This window comes from Trachemys scripta, chromosome 3 (genome assembly GCF_013100865.1).
Source record: "Trachemys scripta elegans isolate TJP31775 chromosome 3, CAS_Tse_1.0, whole genome shotgun sequence".
Taxonomy (NCBI): domain Eukaryota; kingdom Metazoa; phylum Chordata; order Testudines; family Emydidae; genus Trachemys; species Trachemys scripta.
This window is the reverse complement of record NC_048300.1, coordinates 59,477,456-59,497,157: the sequence shown is the minus strand read 5'-3', so window position 1 is coordinate 59,497,157 and position 19,702 is coordinate 59,477,456. Positions and strand designations below refer to the sequence as shown.

At 47.6% G+C, this 19,702-nt stretch overlaps 1 protein-coding gene across 3 annotated transcripts in view; it reads right to left on the bottom strand.

Annotated features, from left to right (window-relative positions):
* Positions 1-19,702, bottom strand: part of MDGA1 (MAM domain containing glycosylphosphatidylinositol anchor 1) — a 206,810-nt gene that overhangs the window by 53,655 nt on the left and 133,453 nt on the right. For all 3 annotated transcript variants that reach the window (XM_034764818.1, XM_034764819.1, XM_034764820.1), the window contains one exon: positions 13,899-14,050. In XM_034764818.1, the coding sequence (XP_034620709.1) occupies positions 13,899-14,050 (152 nt within the window). The remainder of the gene's footprint in view (positions 1-13,898; positions 14,051-19,702) is intronic.

Below are 19,702 nucleotides of genomic sequence, written 5' to 3'. Positions count from 1 at the left end.
CCCCCCTCATTCTTCTCTTCTGGAGACTAAACAATCCCAGTTCCCTCAGCCTCTCCTCATAAGTCATGTGCTCCAGACCCCTAATCATTTTTGTTGCCCTCCGCTGGACTCTTTCCAATATTTCCACATCCTTCTTGTAGTGTGGGGCCCAAAACTGGACACAGTACTCCAGATGAGGCCTCACCAATGTTGAATAAAGGGGAATGATCACATTCCTCGATCTGCTGGCAATGCCCCTACTTATACAGCCCAAAATGCCATTAGCCTTCTTGGCAACAAGAGCACACTCATATCCAGCTTCTTGTCCACTGTGACCCCTAGGTCCTTTTCTGCAGAACTGCTACCTAGCCATTCGGTCCCTTGTCTCTAGCAGTGCATAGGATTCTTCTGTCCTAAGTGCAGGACTCTGCACTTGTCCTTGTTGAACCTCATCAGGGTTTTTTTTGGCCCAATCCTCTAATTTGTCTAGGTCCCTCTGTATCTGATTCCTACCCTCCAGCGTATCTACCACGCCTCCCAGTTTAGTGTCATCTGCAAACTTGCTGAGAGTGCAGTCCACACCATCCTCCAGATCATTAATAAAGATACTAAACAAAACTGGCCCCAGGACCGACCCTTGGGGCACTCCGCTTGAAACCTGCTGCCAACTAGACATGGAGCCATTGGTCACTACCCGTTGAGCCCGACGGGTTTAAGTGATTATTAATGGTAGGGCCCATAATGTTCTGGCCACTCTCCAGCCATTTCTATATAAATCAACTAGATTCATTGTAGGCAGCACGGCAGAAGTGGGATTTTAAGGGACTTAAGCATGGATAGGTTAGGGCTTTGCTGAGGAGCTCGGAGAAGTTGTACCATGCATAAGGGACCCCCTGGAAAAAGGCCCGGAGGCACTGTATAAGAAGCCGACAAGCAGGCTGACGAAGATGGGAACGCTGGTGGAGTAGAGGGTGACAAGCTCAGCAAGAGAAGATATGTATTTGGGGCAGAGCTCTATAGAGCTTTGAAGGTGACAAGAAACTTAAATATGTCCTGATGGCGGATGGGGAGCCAGTGTAGGGATTCAAAGAGTGGAGAGACATGATCAAATTGATGGGCAAAGAGGAGGAGTTTGGGCAGCTGCATTCTGTATGGACTGACTTGTTAAAGAAGTCATACAATGAAGCAATGGCAAAGCTGGGAATAGCACAGTTTTGCTCCAGACTGAGCCTTGATTCACCTGAAAGGTTCACAAATCTCAGAAAACATTTTGACTGGAGCTGGGAGCAAACCAAAACTAGATTTAAACCCTTTCTCCCATGCCTACTAGTGGCACTGACGGGCTTATGCTGCAGAGAGATTTGGTAGCCAAGGTCCCATTTATTCCACTCCAAAGAATCAGCAGAGAGTTTTTTAAGCAGTCACACAGGCAGCTCTCTCCTGGCAGGGCATCCTGCCAAGATCCATATACTTCTGCAGTTCCCCTCCTCACTATCCAATGCCAAGCCTCCATCTCAGAGCACAGGTAATATCAGATGGGATCAGGACCGGAGAGCATGGTGTTTCACTTGACCCTGGGCCTGCAGTACAAGGGCTCATTTCTAAGCTGATAGTACCTTTCATTTGATTTTGTCAAGATCTCCCCCTTCACCCAGTGAATTTAATCCATTTTCCCTTCTGCTAGAGTTTGGATTCTAGAACACTGAACAATAACAAAAACAGGAACATGAGCACAAGGAGTGGAAACACAAACCAGGGGGAAAGAGGCTGATGGCGAATTAACAGAAGCTCAGACAAACTGGGGGGCCAAGTTCAGAGAATTTTGGGGACTCCTTCAGAGCATGGCCTTCAATATTTTCCACAGTGCTGCACAATTTTGCATTAACTTCCCTCCCAGACATACAGAAGTGGATGTGCGTGCCTGTGTTTTTGCTTCTCTAGGACACCGATTATTATGCCATGGGGTGAGGCTTCAAAAGAAAGTTGGTTTGTTGTCTAGAGCTTTGACCCTATTTATTTGTAGGCAGACAAAAAAAAAATCCTCACCTATTCCAGCCCAGTTCCTGTTCCCTAAGCATTCAGAGAAAGAAAAAACACAACCACATTCTGCAGCAAAGAGCTTCCCTGGGCATTAGGAAGAACCCTGATTTCTTTGACTGGTATCTGGCCATGTTGAAGCTCTGAAGATGGGTGCTTGGGTGATTCTGTTTAGGTATGAAACCAACAGCTGAGATATTTCTCTGAGCTTTGGTCAAACCTCTTGTGTCTTGGGTTATTTCCTACTCTCAGTCTTGGATGGACATCTGTCAAGAGAAGACGTCCCAGGACTGGAGGACATTTCTCAACTAGTTTTGTTTCCACTTCCCCCACTGGATTAGCTTGATTCAAATTATAGGCTTCCGGGGGAAATAATCATTGCTTACAGATACAAAATCTACTTTGCACAGACGGGTGAACTAAAAATTCATGTCTTTCTGTTTTGTGAGCTCTTGATCTAGTCAAATACGATGGTTCGAATGTCTCTGGTAAGCGAGCACGACATCCAAAGCAAATTCATTATTAAAGCCAAATGAATGGTCCCGAAACATATTTCGGCTAGCAGTAAACTGTTATTAGGAGAGTTATTCCCCTCCTGGGCTGAGCGGAAAAGAAATCCCAGCTCCAAATGGAAAAAGCATTGCGATCTTCAGCTGGGCTGCAGGGGAGGGCCTGAGCCAGCGAAGGCAGGAGACAGTCTCTCTCCCGCTCTCTCACCCACACGATCAGCTGCCCATCCTCATTAGGTGCCAAGAGCAGCAGTTTACAGCTTCCCAGAGAAGCCAAATTGGTGCTGTCATGAATTACTGTAACGGCTTGTTCCACACTCTTCAATGATGTCTTTCATTAGGGGCTGATGAGAAAGCAATATGTATTTTATTAACATATGTCCCCCATGTAAGAAGAACAGACCTAATCTTCACTCCATCAGGAAGAGAATCAAGTGAAATGTTCAGCCAAACTAAAGGATGCCTGGCAGCTGTCTGAGCCCTGGGTCTTACAGAGGCTGCACCACACCATTGATCCTGAGGTGAGGGGGAGCCTTGGCCTGGGATAAAGGTAGCTGGCCAGACATCGGGAGGGGAAGCCGTGGGCTCCTGCTCCTTCCCCCCTTGAATTTAAATGAGTTTAGTGCTAGTGAAAGCCAGGTGTGAACGAAGCCTGAGTGGGACCTAACTCAACCAGAATGTTGGTGCCTCCTAAAATACCCCCCCTCCCCATCACAGAAACACTTCCTTTCAGCTTGATCCTCCTACCCCTGTGCTCCAATAGGCTCTTCCTCCTCATTTCTCCCTACGCTCCATTATCTTTCCCTCTCGGTCCCTCAGGTGCACAGGGCCCTGCTGTTTGGGCGAGGGCCTCTCAGACCACAAGGCCAAGATCACAAGATCCTGACTTCATCTGTCCATGCTGGGAAATGCCTGAATTCACACCACACAGCTTGAAGTTCTCGCTTTATCCCCAGCACAGGCAGAGCCTGGGCCAGGAACAATGCTGCACCAACGGGCCCCACTCCTGCCAAGGAGACATGACATCTAGGAGTCAGAGGGAAATGCCATCACCACAGCCTGCTTGCTTGGCCTCCCTGCCAACGACAGAAGCCATTGTGGGAGAGTTGGCAAGGAGATTTATTTTAAAACAAAGTGCAGAACTGTTTATTATTCGAGCCGAGCATTCCTTAAATGGAACCTACTGGCACCCTCTCTGGCACACCACCCCCTGCCTAATGAAACCACTTACCCAAGTCAATCCTACAGCAGGGCACCCTGGCAAATGGCTGAGCGCCCAAGGGCCATCCCTAATTTCATTGCAATTGCCCTCACCTTTAGTACAAAGGGAGAATACAGAGTCCAGCACAGAATCCTTCTCGAGCCAAGCCACCTGCCAATTTGGCTCAAGATAGAGCTTTGCATGCTGGGATTGTTGTCCCCATGGGCCTAACCTGGATATGAAAGGTGGCTCACCTGAGGTCGCATTATTGAGCTCTGTGAGCCGCACTTTGGCAACCCCTGGGCTATAGAAGCTTTTTAGTGTTTTATTTGATGGGAAAAGGTCATTGTACATAATTGCAAACAGTTACAGAAAGCAATTTGTAGCAGTGACTATAACCCTGCTTCTGGGCTGTGGAAATCCAGCTGCCCAGCCTGCAAACATTTCATAGTCTAGCTCTAGAGGGGAGGGTTTTTTCCTCTTTTTGACAAGATAATGTACTCTTCCAACAAATCACAGCCACAGAATATGGCACGCACCTCTCTCTCTTACAAAGGGAGCCCTGACCAAGGGAAACACCTCCACATCCCGAGGGGAGTACGCACCTGGCTAGTTGATACTTGCTCCAGGAGAGATTGCAAACCCCAGCGTGCACTCCCCCTGCTTTGGCTCTGGCTCCACTCTCTCCTCCACATCCACACACAGGCAGCTTTCATGAATGAACTGGGGGAGCGAAAGAGAACAAAAAGAAAAGGAAAGAAAGCGAGGGGAGGAGAGGGCAAATATACATGAAAAAGGCCGAGGAGAGGGGGGGAGCGGTGGAGGTAAGCTACTGAAAATGGTAAATGAAGTAAAGAAAGGAAGCCCCAAGCAGCATCCCAACCTTCGATAGGGACTCTCAGAATGACTCAGTAACTAGCACGTACTCCTTAAAGGCACCAAAGGGAGGGGGGATAAGAGATAGGCACAGAAGGCTCTGTTGCTTTTCTCTTTGATGCCTGACTTGCATTTCTCTTTGTGTTCTCAGCTCTGTACAATACTGGCTGCCTATGTGAACAGCCAGCTGGACAGGAACAGGCAAGGTGGTGTGAACTCAACAGCTCACACCTGTAAGGCTGGCATAGGAATACAGTGCAGGTGCTCTTCTCTCCCCTCCTTTCCTGAATTAGCACTGAGACAAAGCCCCAGCTGGGAAAGAACATAAGAACGGCCATAGTGGGGCAAACCAAAGGTCCATCTAGCCCAGTATCCCATCTTCCAACAGTCGCCAGTGCCCGGTGTTTCAGAGGGGATGAACAGAACAGGCAATCGAGTGATCCATCCCGTCATCCTCTCCCAGCTTCGGGCACTTGGAGGTGCTGTGCTGCTGGAGTTAGACAGGTAGACAAGGCCCTGCAGTTAGCAATCACTGGAGATCATATGGCCCTTTTATAAAAGTTGGAGTATTAGTTCTACTGTCCTAGTGGAGCTAACGATGGAAAAAAATTATCCATAATTATTTGTTTGTATTAGAAAGTTAACCCACTTTCTGCGTTTTCTCTCGGACCACCAAGCACTTCAGTTTTACTAGCACAAATACTCACGAAAAGTGAATTTTAAGATCAAATTTTCACTGAAAAGTAAATTCTGAATTGCTGGTTGGATTGTAACACTCACAAGTTACTCTCTGGGCTGTGTAGATTAGTTATGGAAATCAGCCAATCAGAGAACAGAAACAACACGGAACTGATATATCTAACCTGCACGGCTGAAATTGCCAGTGTTCCCAAGTAAGCACTTGCAAATGAGCTGCAGACCAAGGATTACTGGCTGTGTACCTTCCTGAATCACAGTCAATAACGAATAAATCTAACTGTTTAATGATTGTTCATGAGCAATTTGTGAATAAAACAAGTCAAAATTAATCAAATTATTTGTTGTGAATCATTTGCTGAACTCCTCCTGGGTGCACTAAAACAGAGTCTCACTAGCAGAGCTGACAGATGTCAGGCTGGTCTAATGTGGGATTTACCTTCCCCTGGCTCATCCAATAGGAACCAAGCTGAACTGATATCAGCTTGGAGACACTGCAGGCATACAGGATTGCACTGAACCGCTAAGCTTGCAGGAAGCACTCTGAGCCTCTCCCTGGCAGAGCCAGTTGGAACCATATTGCATGATCTAGCAAACACCCTCCTGCCCGCATCGCATGGCTGCAGTGAGCCAGCCCCAGGTGGGAGGAGTCACCTGCCCTGGCCCCACTGTGCTGGTCCCAAATGGAAGCAACCCTTTGTGGATTTAGTTAGCATAGAAATTGGCCTGCATAGCATATATATATTTGAAATTAGAAGGGAGCACCCTCCTCTCCCAGCCCCAAAATATTCAACTAGCTTGGAGTCTTTCCAACCCTTCAGACCTAGCAGAGAAGCCCGCATGCTAGCGGCTGCCCTCACAAACCCATCCCACTGACAAACATCCAGAGTGGAAAGCAGAGAAGACTAAACCCTTGTCAGCAGAAGTGACTGCAGCTGCGTGCCCAATACTGAGCAGTGGTGGGAGCAGATGGCGCATGATCCTGCCTCCTCTGTTCCCAAATATCAATGGGGATGCTGCTGCTTTTCCCGGGGCCTGACACACAAATTTTATTATGCTTCACGAGGAGTCTTGTCCATCATGCGCTATTGATCTCTGCCTACAGTTCCCCTTTCACCCAGCACAGCTGTCACTCAATTTTACTGAACATCTCAAGCCGCTCTTCCTCTCACTGACCTTAAAGACGCAGTCACCTCCTTCCTGCTTTTTCTGCCTCATGGCCTCGTGAACCAAGAACTTCAAACCACCCCACCTGCAGTTTACACTCCTCCAATGGCCTCTGCCTCATTAAGGGCTCTGTCCTGCACACCCTTACTTATGCCAATAGTCTAGTGTCGCTGGCTGAGCAAAAAGTAAACAAATTGCATCAATGGTAGAAAGTAAATTAGATCCGAGAACCTTCTCCAGGTGTTACTCATCTGAAGTGTTACTCATTGCAGGGGAGGACATTTTTGTAACCAATGCAATTTTTACTTTGCTCATGAAGTGCTGCTATAATAGGACACCATCAGATACCAGCCTGGTGGCTAGGGAAGGCAAAAAGGAAGTTGATTTAAAAAAAAAAAAAAACTTTCCAGAGTCATAAGCCATCCCAACATGGGAGGATCATCCCAAATATGAGACGTCTTTATGAAACTCAATCTCGTGCCTGCACTTGGCACTTTGTGGCCAGGTATCTGCAGTTCCCAGTCCTCACAACAGCTGTATGGGCAAGGGAGGTACTGGCGAGCTGATGAAACACTCTCTCAATCTCACTTGTTGGAGCTGCTCCACTTTGTATAAATGAATATTTATTGTACATGAGAGAAGTCTAACTCTATAATCTGGTGGTTAGGGCACTCCGCTGGGGTGTGGGAGGAGACCCAGGTTAATGTCGTTGCTCGGCCCAATTCTTCCACTTCCCAGGTGAGCACTGGCTATTCTGGGGCTAGTCTGGGTCTCTCTCTCTCTCTGGTTTTGACCAGAAAGTCTACCCTGGCTCTGAGATACCTAGATGAAAATTCTGTCAAATCTTAAATTTAAAAGTTTTGATGGGAAATTGTTTCATTGAAATTTTTTTGATCAGCTCTAGAAATGACCTTCTCATCCCACAAAGCAATGAATTTATGCCCTGAGCTGCGTTTACCTCATTTTAGTGCATAACTACAATTACTGGTCACAAAGGGTACGTCTGCACGGCAGCGACACGTGTGATTGCAGTACGTCTAGACATACCTGAGCTAGCTTTGATCTAGCTAGCTCAAACAGTAGCAGTGAAACCAAAGCAGCAGCCCGGGCTGTATAAACCTACCTGGGAGTGTACTCAAGTGGCTAACTTGTGCTGCCGCAGCTTCACTGCTAATTATTATTGGAGCTAGCCAGATCAAAGTTAGCTCGGGTGTGTTTACATGTGCTGTGATCATAGCTCTGACTGCAGTGTAGACATACCCAAAGCTATGCAGCCTCTCGGTGTGGGACTCAACCATTTCCAGAAGTAATTCTACAGGCAGACGACCCACCGTGGGCCATACTCATTCCAGGTGTAACTCTAAGTCAGCTTAATTCATTCCTATGTGTAGAACAGTATTTCCTTTTACTTGTGTCACTGTAAATTTACCAGCCATTGGTAAATCCTCTGACCTCTTGTTCTAACATTATAAGATACTGTTAGACAAAAGGGACTGATCAGTTTTCCCTAAATCCTACTTAAATTTAAGAACTTCCGCTCAGTTCCTCTGACTCTGCTCCATTCCAGGATAGCTTCTGCAGGGTCTCCTGAGATGAAAATCCTGTCACACACCAGTGCGTGGGAGAGCAGACTCTGGCCCAATATGTGCACAAGCAGTGAACCTCAGAATAATTATGTTATGGACATAGGCCTATCATCACAGCCCCATGTGGTGTCGTTTCCTTGGTGATGATCATGGTGTTGCCTAGACAGCATGTAATCCCCATGAGCTGGCAAAATGTTAGCCTGTTTTTGTAAAGCGAGTTCAGACACCTGAGTCTGTCTTAGGAGGAGTTTCAGTTTCTGTAGCCCCAAGGTAACCCTTCCCCTCCTCCCCCGTGAGACATCTCTTTACCATTTCCAGAGCAGTTTCGCCTGAAGCAGTGACCATGTCTGGAAAAGGGGCTTGGTTCATCTCCCAGCATAGGGCGCCGAACGCTAGGAGAGGCACCCACCAGCATGTTTTCCTTCTTCACTGGTTCAGAACCCTTTCTAAATCATGAGCTCTGAACCAAGCCCTGGTTTATTATTGCTTGTGAGTGCTGGGCTGGGTTGTTATTGTAGGGTTGTCTGTACTGCTGGGACACACACATTAGCTGGTTAGTGCCAGGACATTTATGTTTGTTAAGGTTCGGTTGCTCATGAGCACAGGGTTGCGTACACGAGCTTGTCGCTCAGAGGTTGCTCCTGAATGGGGAAATACATACACTGTTGTGTTACTACAGGCTGGCTTGTGTGCTGAGCTGAGAACACTGGCTTTTAAAATGAAAGCAAACAGGAGCTCCAATGCCACCGCTTCAGTCAGCCAGCAGGAGGAAGTAGAGAGCACAGGTAAGGGAGCCCCTCCAGCCCCTATGCCGTCTGCCCCTGCAGGGGCTTTTGGCTTTCTGCACTAACAAGACAGAGCAACATCTAGAGACACTGATCGAGTGGGGTTGGAGATATCCTATCTCCTAGAACTGGAAGGGACCTTGAAAGATCATCGAGTCCAGCCCCCTGCCTTCACTAGCAGGACCAAATACTAATTTTGCCCCAAATCCTTAAGTGGCCCCCTCCAGGATTGAACTCACAACCCTGGGTTTAGCAGGCCAATGCTCAAACCACTGAGCTATCCCTCCCCCTTGGAGGAGGGTAAAAACCATGTTAGAGGCAAGAAAGAAAGACACAATTTTACGGCAAATGGACCTCAGCATAAAACACCTCCTGCTGCGCTGCAATGGCCATCAGCAGAGTTAACCTTCCACTCTAATCTCCATCATTAAATCCCTGCTAACGCCCCTGTCCTGCGTATGGCCTAGCAGCTCTGTTATATGTCACCTCCAATGTGGTGAGCCTGGCTCCCCACCGCCTTAGTCCTCATTAACGCCCTCTGGCTGGCTGATGAGGTGAGCAGCAGCCGGCTCCCAAGCCCAGCTCAGTTTTGTAGACAGCAGAGGATGTTTATCAAACAGGGAGAGGATGAAAGCACCAACAAAAAGAGTCTCTCTCTCTCCCCCTCCAATTACTCTGATATTGCACAGGGCCGATCTCATTAAAGACACGCTGGGCTCCCTAGCAGGAATTAATCGGAGATGGCCACCTGGTTAGCTAATTTAGCGAGTGGGTCCAGGAGGTGAGCGCTCTTTGCGGTTAATGGGGAAGCAAGAAGCCTACACTGCAGAGGGTTGGCTGGTGCAGGTTGCTGAGGGGGTCCGAGGAACACTTCGCCAGGCAAATCTGAGTCTATTCCAATCAGAGGAATGGCAGGAATGTGTTAAACTGGCCCGGTTTTGGTTGGAGGCCACGTATCATAATTTAAGGAGGAAACGTTAGCCTCAGGTCCCCCTGAGGGGCTGCGTGAAGATTAAACGTTCCTTCTGCACCGGTACCTTCTCCTGCCTCTTTCTCCCTCAGCCTCGGGTCACAGATGGGTTCCGTCTCATTGAGCGCACAGTAATTCTGCCACTGTCCCCTGTAACCACCAGCTCAGCTCAGATCCTTCCTCCAGGATGCAACCTGCACACAATATTAAAAGGCTTTTCATTTCCCTTTAATATTAGAGCAGAGCTCTGGGAGGGCATAAACCACACACAAAGAAACAAGCAACTGAAAGGATTTTTTATTTTTTAAGCCAGGCTTTGGTTTGAGTGGGCTGCTCTGAATCCCCAAGCGATGCAGGAAGCTTTCAGAGCGTGCCTGGTGCCATTCCATGCTATAGGAACATATCTATGCTTGGAAGAAAAATAACCCTAGGCCTTACAATCTGCCCACAGTCAAACCACCTGAGGCTGCAACTCACTAGACTTCATAAGCAGGATCAACCCTGGCCAGCACTGTGAGGGCATACCTCCCAGAGCAAGAAATAAAAAAAGAAGGGCTTTGCAGAGTCTTTGGTGCAGAACGAACTTCCCTCCAAAGCACTAAGGAAGCCAGTGCTGCTGCACGGTGCAATTGGGTGGCGTGCTGCTGGAGGTGTGGTCATTCAAAAACTAAGGCTTTTCAAGAGGCTTGAACTGCTACTGCCGGTGCTGTCCCTGGGGGTGGCTCCAAGCTATCAGGCTATTTTTTAAGTTTAGGTTAATTTGTATCCAAATGGAACTGGTTTGTCTGTCATTTTAATCACCAGCAGCAGTGCCCTGAATGATCAAATCCCATCTGAAAATGCACAGGCCTCCCCTGTTGGGAGTCCCCGTGCAGGAAACGCCAGCATCTCTGAAGTACTCGATTTTCTTAGATCCGTCACCCTGGAATGCGCAGCCCCATCTAACCCTACTGTCTGTTCAGAGCTGCTGAACAGGAAGAGACAGAAGGTTAGGAGCCACTTTGCCAGTCGAACAATAAGCAACGCTTCTACTTCCACCCAACACAGTTTTCAACAGCTGCAGTAGGCAATTTCAATTCAAGGGTTCCCTGGGGTCCTGCAGAGCATGCAGCTATTTAAGGATCTTTGCATTATATATACACACCAAGAGCCCTTAAACCAAACTGAGGAGACTGAAATGAGACCCAGCAAAGATCATTACATTTACTCCTCCTGCTCCTCCTGTAATTCCAGCTCAGCAAGAGTTAGTCATCACCTGGCTGCCCCTCACGTCAGCACCCAAGAATCCCCTCCCTTGACTCAGACGTGTTCAGGGGGTGTCATAGTGCTGAGGAATGAATTCTGACAGGCCAGTGAACCTGAGCAGCTCCAAGGATGCTGAGGAATTGATGAATTCCAGCTGGCTGGTAAATTAGGATCTCTCTAACACTGGGAATGGCTGACTGATGAGTACCTTTTTCTTAGACCTGAAGAAGAGCTCTGTGAAGCTCAAAAGCATGTCTCTTTCACCAACAGAAGTGGGTCCAATAAAAGATATTACCTCACCCACCTTGTCTCTCATGTCCTGGGACCGACACTGCACAGGACTGATCAGAAGGCATATTTTCTCTGAGCAGAATGTTCCATCACAATGGAGGAGGAGGGAAATCCTTATTCTCAGACTTCCCACAATCAAAACTTTCATTCCACCATAGGTAGCACCTTGAAGCTAGGTAGTATCCAGTGAGAAGAGCTCACAGACAAACACACTCTTATTATTTATCCAGACAAATTTTCTTCCCTTAAGGGCTCTTCACATGAAAGCACTTTTTTTTTCCAGCTAAGCTTTTCAGCACCTTTTTTGCTTTTCACAGTTGTATTCACCAGCATCCTCATGTTCTCCACTAGGCGAGGAACCCAGGAGATTAAACAACAAGGCAAAAGGTTGTTCATGTACCCTTCCATGCTCCCTTGGAGAAAATAGCATAAAAAGTAAGGAGTCGAAGATGGCACTCCCTACCTACAGGCCCAAGTGACAGGGAGGAGCGTGGTGTTGCAGTGACATAAGAACTGGACGAGGGCAGGACTTCGGAGGACAGATCGGAAGCTCCGTTTTGGCCACATTTAGTGTTAGCTGATGACGAGACATCCGGGGATAATGTCAGAGACAGGCTGAGATGCATGGACTGGATGCAGAGAGACAAGTCGAGAGTGCAGAGAGAGAGCTGAGAGTCACCAGCATGAAGATGAGAGTTGAGAGCATGAGAGTGGATGAGATCACCCAGAAAGAGGGTGGAAAGCGAGGGGAGGAACAGAAAGGTGAACCCCACTATGGAAAGTAGAAGAGGAACACACCCACTGAGCAAGAACACTGATCAGCACTGTAGGAGGAGAACCAGACCAGCGCAGTATCGTGGAAACTTATTGCCTTCCACTCTCTGTCTGCATGTGTCCAAGCATTGTCTTGAGTGGGGAATGAACTGGCTAGCTTTTCCCCTTTTCCCCCCAGACCTTATTCAGTGCCAACTCCCCCCCACACACATATACACCTCTCCCCCTGTGGGAGCTTTATCATGTCATAGGAGCATGGTCGGGCATGAGATTAATATACCTTACTATGGCCCCACTTGACATCATACTGTATTGATGCAGCATTCAACCAGTAATACATTTATGCAAACATGTTTAGATTGCAAATGCAGGAAAATCTTCATTATAAGAATGTAATGATGCCAATAAAGAGAAACAGATAATGCCAACAGCGATATATTGTGAAATGCAGACAAAGACAATAGGACTAATTCTCCTTTCCACAAAGGCCTTTCTCCCACTCCGATGGTGTAAATGTCATTTTCCTCCTCTTCAAGGCCCATTTACAAAGGTGTAAAGGGGCCTCCGTGTAAATGAGAATCAGATCTGAGACTACATGTCCTCACCTTATAGATGGAGAGGAACTTGGTTGAGGATGAGAAAGAATGAAAATCCTAAATTATTTCAGAGAGTTGCAAAGACGGAAATGGCAATTCCGGTTACAGCAAATCTCATTTTACAGTGAAGTTGTTCGGTGATAAAGTGACTTCATTATAAGAAGCTCCCCTATGTCCTGTATTGTGGTGATTATTTGTTAAGCACTGACAATGTGCTCTGCGCTGTACGAGAAACAAATATAAGAAGTCCCTCCCCTGGAGAGCTCACAATCAAACAGAGACATAAAGATGAGACGCACTATGTGACCCAAAGGAGGGAGGCACTTGGATTCTTTTTTAATTATTTTGTTTTGTATATACAGTAAATAATCTTTTGCTTCCAAACTTCACACAAACACATTAACTACCAGACCCCAAGAAGTACCAATCTTAAAAACCTGGGATTTGCAAAACACTGGAGAAATCTGGGCATTTTGCCCCAAATAAGGGGGCAAAGCCTGGGTGGAAGCATCCTGTGATACTTGGTTAGGTTACCACACTCTTAAAAGTGTCAAACTGTGATCCTCTCTAGCCAGTGTCCTTTCCTATTTTCCCCTGATCCTCTCTGGCCCTCCACAATTCCCCTTCAGCCTGTACAGAACTAGAAACCGAAACCTTGCTCCTGCAGAGTTTATATAATTCCAATGACTTCATGATTGTGATGGTATGAAAGACTTTCCGTAACACAAACAATGACTTTTCCCTGCAGTTCCAGGCCAGAGAGCTTGTCACTTTATTCCCTTTATTTTAATAAGTGAAGAGGCTGAAATTCCACTTGCCTGAGTCTCCAACCTATAGAATCTTCACTCCTTTACTAATGACTTGGGGGTGGGGAGGGGGAGAAGGGCATTCATATTAAAACCCCATTCAGAAGATGGAGCATGAAAAGTCCAAGGAGCGGGGCCTTTTAGCTCCTCAATCCTCCTCTACAATAGACTTGAACATAAACACTGACCTGCACAATTGGTTTTCCTCTTCTATTCCTTGGGGGGGAAAGAGTGGCCAGACCCTCCGTTTCTGGCTACTCTACTAAGAGCAGCTCCCAATGTGCAGGTAGTATCTGAGGTAAGCTCCTCCCAACTCTCACTGAAAGCTGGTCTTCTCAAGTATGGGCACAGTGCTGGAGAAGAGCGATTAGGGATCTTACCTGCCGGACATCCAGACGGTACTTGAGAATGGGATCCACTGCGTCGGGTTCCTTCTGTGTCCACTGCAAGACATAAGAGTAGTTCTTGGATTGCTTCTGGCTGAGTGTGGGGTTGGGAGTGTCGTAGTAAAACTCTGGGTTGTAAGCTCTTGCTGGGAAAGAAAAAGAAAGAAGAGAAAGGGGATGGGTGGGAACTTAAGTTACAAAGTGAGATGGCGAGGGTGGTGAGACTTCGTTGCCCACCTCATCAGCCCAACTGCAGCTGAGGAGATCCTCTGTGCCCAGGGGCATAGGCTGGCATCATGCTAAACACCTCATTTACATTTTAAAAGCCATTCAAACCATATGTTTCTATGCTCCCATTTCCACTGGCTAAGCTACTGGGGGGGAAGGTAACAACCTAGTGACCCCCAGCACACCATGACAGTGCAGTGAAGGTGGCAATGGGTTTAGTTCTGTGGTTGAACTAACTCTGATCTCCCTTCTATTTGCAGTTTAGATTGAGGCAACTTTAAAGTGGTATTTTTGTTACTCCTGTTTCATCGGCTGCTTCATAAAGCTTCCTGCTAACAATCCCTGGGAAAAGATCCTTTGTATCATATTTGTATTTTAAGCGGGGAAAGAGCTGGTTTCTGAGCCAATGTCTCCTCCTAGAAATGAAGAGACAGACAGAGAAAAAAAAGCTCTAGAAAGAAGCTAGATGGGTGGTAACAGAAGGATTTTCCATGGGGCAGCAGCAGCAGCCCTTTATCTGCCTCTGCCTCCACAGATAAGATCAAAGTGAGCTGGCTTTGTGGTAGGAACTGGGTTGGGTAAAATAAGACCCAACCCAAAGCCTTCCTCAAGAGTGCCCCTGAACCTCTTTGAAAATACATCCCCTTTCCTCTGTGCTCCTGGGCTTCCGGTGACAATAGGGTGACCAGACATCCCAATTTTATCGGGACTGTCCCGATATTTGCTTATTTGTCCTGCGTCCCGACCTACCTTTGGTCGGGACGCGAATTGTCCTGATATTTTGCTTCTGCTCACAGGTGGAGCAGAGCCCGGAGGGGGCTCGTGCTCCCCCCCCCCCCGGCCCCCCCCCCTCACTGCCCCATTGGATCCCTCCCCAAATCCCCACCCTGGCCCCGCCTCTTCCCCAAGCATGCTGCATTCCTCCTCCTCCCCCCTCCCTCCCAGGCTTGCGCTGATCAGCTGTATGGCGGCGCAAGTGCTGGAGAGAGGGGGGAGGTGGAGATGGAGCAGAGGCATGCTGGTGTGGGGGGGGGGGGAGGGGGAGGAGGGCGTGGAGCTCCGGCGGCCTTTTTTTCCCTTTTTTTTTGCTCCACTGCGCCCCCCCCATCCAACATTTCACCTGTGTGATCTGGTCACCCTAGGTGACAAGCACCAAAATACCACACTGAAAGCTGCTTTCAGCTGCTCTCCAGCCTTGAGAAGTTTGAATAGGATTCAGGGAAGTGTTCAAACTGTCAAGGGCTTAATTGAATGGAATCCTGTGCCTTCTGAGGTTCAGCCATCACTTGTGAGAGCTGCCCATCCTTGGACGCCAATCAAGGCACCAGGGCCAGAATCTGATTTTGGACACAGATTCCAAGGCCAGAAAGAACCATTGTAATTATCTAGTGTGACCTCCTGTATAACACAGGCCATAGAACTTCCCCAAAATAATTCCTAGACCAGATCGGTTAGAAAAACCATCCAATCTCAATTTATAAAAAATGTCAGTGATGGAGAATCCACCAGAACCCTTGGTAAATTGTTCCAGTAGTTAAAATTTTACACCTTATTTCCAGTCTGAATTTGTCTAGCGTCAACTTCCAGCCACCATTAGATCATTTTACACTTTTCTCTGTTAAACTGAAGAGCCCATTGTTAAACATCTGTTCCGCAGGTAGGTATTCATAAACTGGAATCAAGTCATTGCTTAACCTTCTCTTTCCTAAGCTAAATAGATTAAGCTCCTTGAGTCTATCACTATGAGGCACATTTTTGAATCCTTTAATCATTCTCATGGCTCTTCTCTGAAGCCGCTCCAATTTATCAACTTCCTTCTTGAATTGTGGGCACCAGAACTGAACACAGTATTCCAGCAGTGGTTGCACCTGTGCCAAATAGAGTTAAAATAACCGCTTTTCTCCTATTCGAGATCCCCCTGTTTGTGTATCCCAGGATTGCATTTGTTCTTTTGGCCACGGTGTTGCACCAGGAACTCATGTTCAGCTGATTATCCACCACAACCCCCAAATCAATTTAGGGTCATTGCTTCCCAGGATAGATTCCCCCATCCTCTAAGGACGCCCCACATTCTTTGTTCCTAGATGTAGACATTTGCAGTTAGCCACATTAAAACACACATTGTTCGCTTGCGCCCAGGTTACCATGCTATCCAGATCACTCTGAATCAGTGACCTGTCCTCTTCATTATATACCAGTCCCTCAATTTGTGTGTCATCTGAAAACTTTTTCAATGATGATTTTACGTTATCAGGTCATTGATAAAAATGTTAATAGAGTCGCTGCACCCGGCTTAATGGAGCAGCTCCAGATTTACACTGTTGTGACTGAGCTCAAAATCTGGCCCCAAGAGTGAAAAGGGGCAAGGCAAGAGATGGGCTTGAATCAGAACTCTCCCTGGACTTTGGGGGAGTCCAGATGCAGATGTGAATTTCCCAGACTGGGGCCATCTCTAAATAGCATGGATTGCTGGAGTGCAGAGCATAAATATCATCACCCCCGACCACTCCCATTGGCAGAACACACTCCTGTCACTTTCCACTCGAAGCATAGGCCCTGTCATTCTATGGAGGTGTAATCAGGCTTAGAAGGATTCAGGGTTTGTTTTCTGTGAACTCTGATGGATAATATGAATGTTTATGTCCAAGTCTTTTTTTCTTATTATTTTTATCGACTTAAATTTTTGCACAAGCAAGAAGTTCAGAACCACCTCAGAGATTAATTACTGCTTATTCAACTTGTCTTGACTGTGGAAGTCAAGTTTCATAATGGATTCCAAAATGATGATAATTACCATCTTGCATAACATTAATTTCTTATTAATTGACTCTGAGATAGAAGTGGCAGCGAAGTGGGGGGGGGGAGAAGCCCTTTAATAACGACTGCGGCATATCAGATACTTTTAAAACTTCACTTCTGGAAAGTTGAACTGTTGCTGGACTTTTTTCCAACTGTTTTGGGGTGAAAGGAGAACCAGAAGGTTACACATTCAGATCATATTTTTGGACCTTATATGTAAGTGAAGCTGGAGAGTGGATTAGCACTGACCAGACCATAGGAGTGTGATGGCAGTGCTGCTAGTAAGGTGTGTGTGGAATTGGTGCGGGACAGCCTAAAAGTCACATTGTGGCTGTAAAACTTTGTAACAAATTAATTTCTTATCTGTGGAAGAAGCTAACACCCCCATGCACTCATCCATTTTAGGTACTTACATGGCCCCCATATCTGAGCACCTCACAATCTTTAAATGAATCACAAAACCCCGTAAAGTAGAACAGTACTATTATCCTCATTTTACAGATGGGGAACTGAAGCACAGAGGGGCTAAGTGATTTGCCCAAGGTCACACTAGAAGTCTGTGGCAGAGCAGAGAATAGACCCCCAAGTGGCCCAAGTCCCAGACTTATGCCCTAATCGCTAGGCTATCCTTCCTCTTAGGCCTGGTCTACATTACGGGTTTAGGTCGACTTTAGCAGCGTTAAACCGAATTAAGCCTGGACACGTCCACACAACGAGGCCCTTTCTTTCGACTTAAAGGGCCCTTTAAACCGGTTTCTTTACACCACCTCCGACGAGGGGATTAGCGATAAAACCGGCCTTTGCGGGTCGGAATTGGGGTAGTGTGGACGGAATTCGATGTTATTGGCCTCCGGGAGCTATCCCACAGTGCTTCATTGTGACCGCTCTGGACAGCGCTCTCAACTCAGATGCACTGACCAGGTAGACAGGAAAAGACCCGCGAAGGTTTGAATTTCATTTCCTGTTTGCCCAGCGTGGAGAGCACAGGTGACCACGCAGAGCTCATCAGCACAGGTAACCGTCATGGAGTCCTCCCAGGATCGCAAAAGAGCTCCAGCATGGACCGAACGGGAGGTACGAGATCTGCTCGCCATATGGGGAGATGAAGCAGTGATAGCTGAACTCCGTAGCAGTAAAAGAAATGGAAAAGTATTAGAAAAGATCTCCAAGGCCATGAAGGACCGAGGCCATAACAGGGACACACAGCAGTGCCGCGTGAAAATTAAGGAGCTACGGCAAGCCTACCACAAAGCCAGAGAAGCAAACGGAAGGTCCGGGGCAGAGCCGCAAACTTGCCGCTACTACGCGGAGCTGCATGCGATCCTAGGGGGTGCAGCCACCACTACCCCAACCGTGTGCTATGACTCTCTCACTGGAGAAACACACAGGGAAGACGGTTCGGGGAACGAGGAAGATGACGATGGAGGTACTGTAGGTAGCTCACAGCAGCAAGGAAGCGGAGAAACCGGTTTCCCCAACAGCCAGGATATGTTTGTGACACTGGACCTGGAACCAGTAACCCCCGAACTCACCCAAGACCCTCAGGGCACACAGGAGACCTCTGGTGAGTGTAACTTTGTAAATATTTGTAAACATTACAAAAAAAAAGCAAGCAAGTCTGTTAACGTGTATGGGGATGGAGCGGAAATCCTCCAGGGACATCTCCAGAAAGCTCTCCTGGTTGAAATGGGGTGATTTTATTAAGGGGGACATTCAGAGGCGCCCGTTCCTGCTATTCGGACCAGAAATGTTCCCCGCTGTTAACCACGCGGTGGGGGGGAGGGGTGAAGTGATCATCCCAGAGAATCGTGTGTGTGTGTGTGGGGGGGGGTGGTTTACTTGTGTTTGTGCCGCATGTTAACCGGGAAACCGCAGCCCCCTCCTTTTACATTGAAACCCCATTTTAAATGGACAACCCAATTCATCCTTGAGATGGGAAATGCGCTGCTGTTTGCAACCTTTCCCGCATGTTAAGAAGGTTAAATAAGCCAAAACACTGTGGCCTACGATGGCTGCCTGCAAGCCGAAATATGCGACCTTGTAATGAAAGAGTGTACCCATTGTTCCCTAAAATGTGTCTTTTTTAACCACCTCTCCCTTCTCCTCCACCAGCTGCAAATGTTTCTCCTTCGCAGAGGCTCGTGAACATTAGAAAGAGAAAACGTAAGACGAGGGACGAGATGTTCACGGAGCTGCAGATGTCCTCCCACGCTGATAGAGCACAGCAGAATGCGTGGAGGCAGTCAATGTCGGAGATGAGAAAAGCCCAACATGAACGAGAGGAGAGGTGGCGGGCTGAAGACGATAGGTGGCGTCAGCTTGCAGACAGACGGCAAGAGGCAATGCTCCGTCTGCTGGAGCATCAAAGTGATATGCTCGAGCGTATGGTTGAGTTGCAGGAAAGGCAGCAGGAGCAGAGACCGCCGCTACAGCCCCTGTGTAACCAACAGCCCTCCTCCCCAAGTTCCATAGCCTCGTCACCCAGACGCCCAAGAACACGGTGGGGGGGCCTCCGTCCACCCAGTCACTCCACCCCAGATGATCGCCCAAGCATCAGAAGGCTGGGCTTCAATAAGAGTTAAAGTTTTAAAATGCAGTGTGTCCTTTTCCATCCCTCCTCCCCCACCCATCCCTGCTACCTTGGCAATTATCCCCCTACCTCTGTAAGGAACTAATAAAGAATGCATGAATGTGAAAAAACAATGACTTTATTGCCTCTGCAAGCGGGAGGGGAGGGGAGGAGGGATGGAAAAGGACACACTGCATTTTAA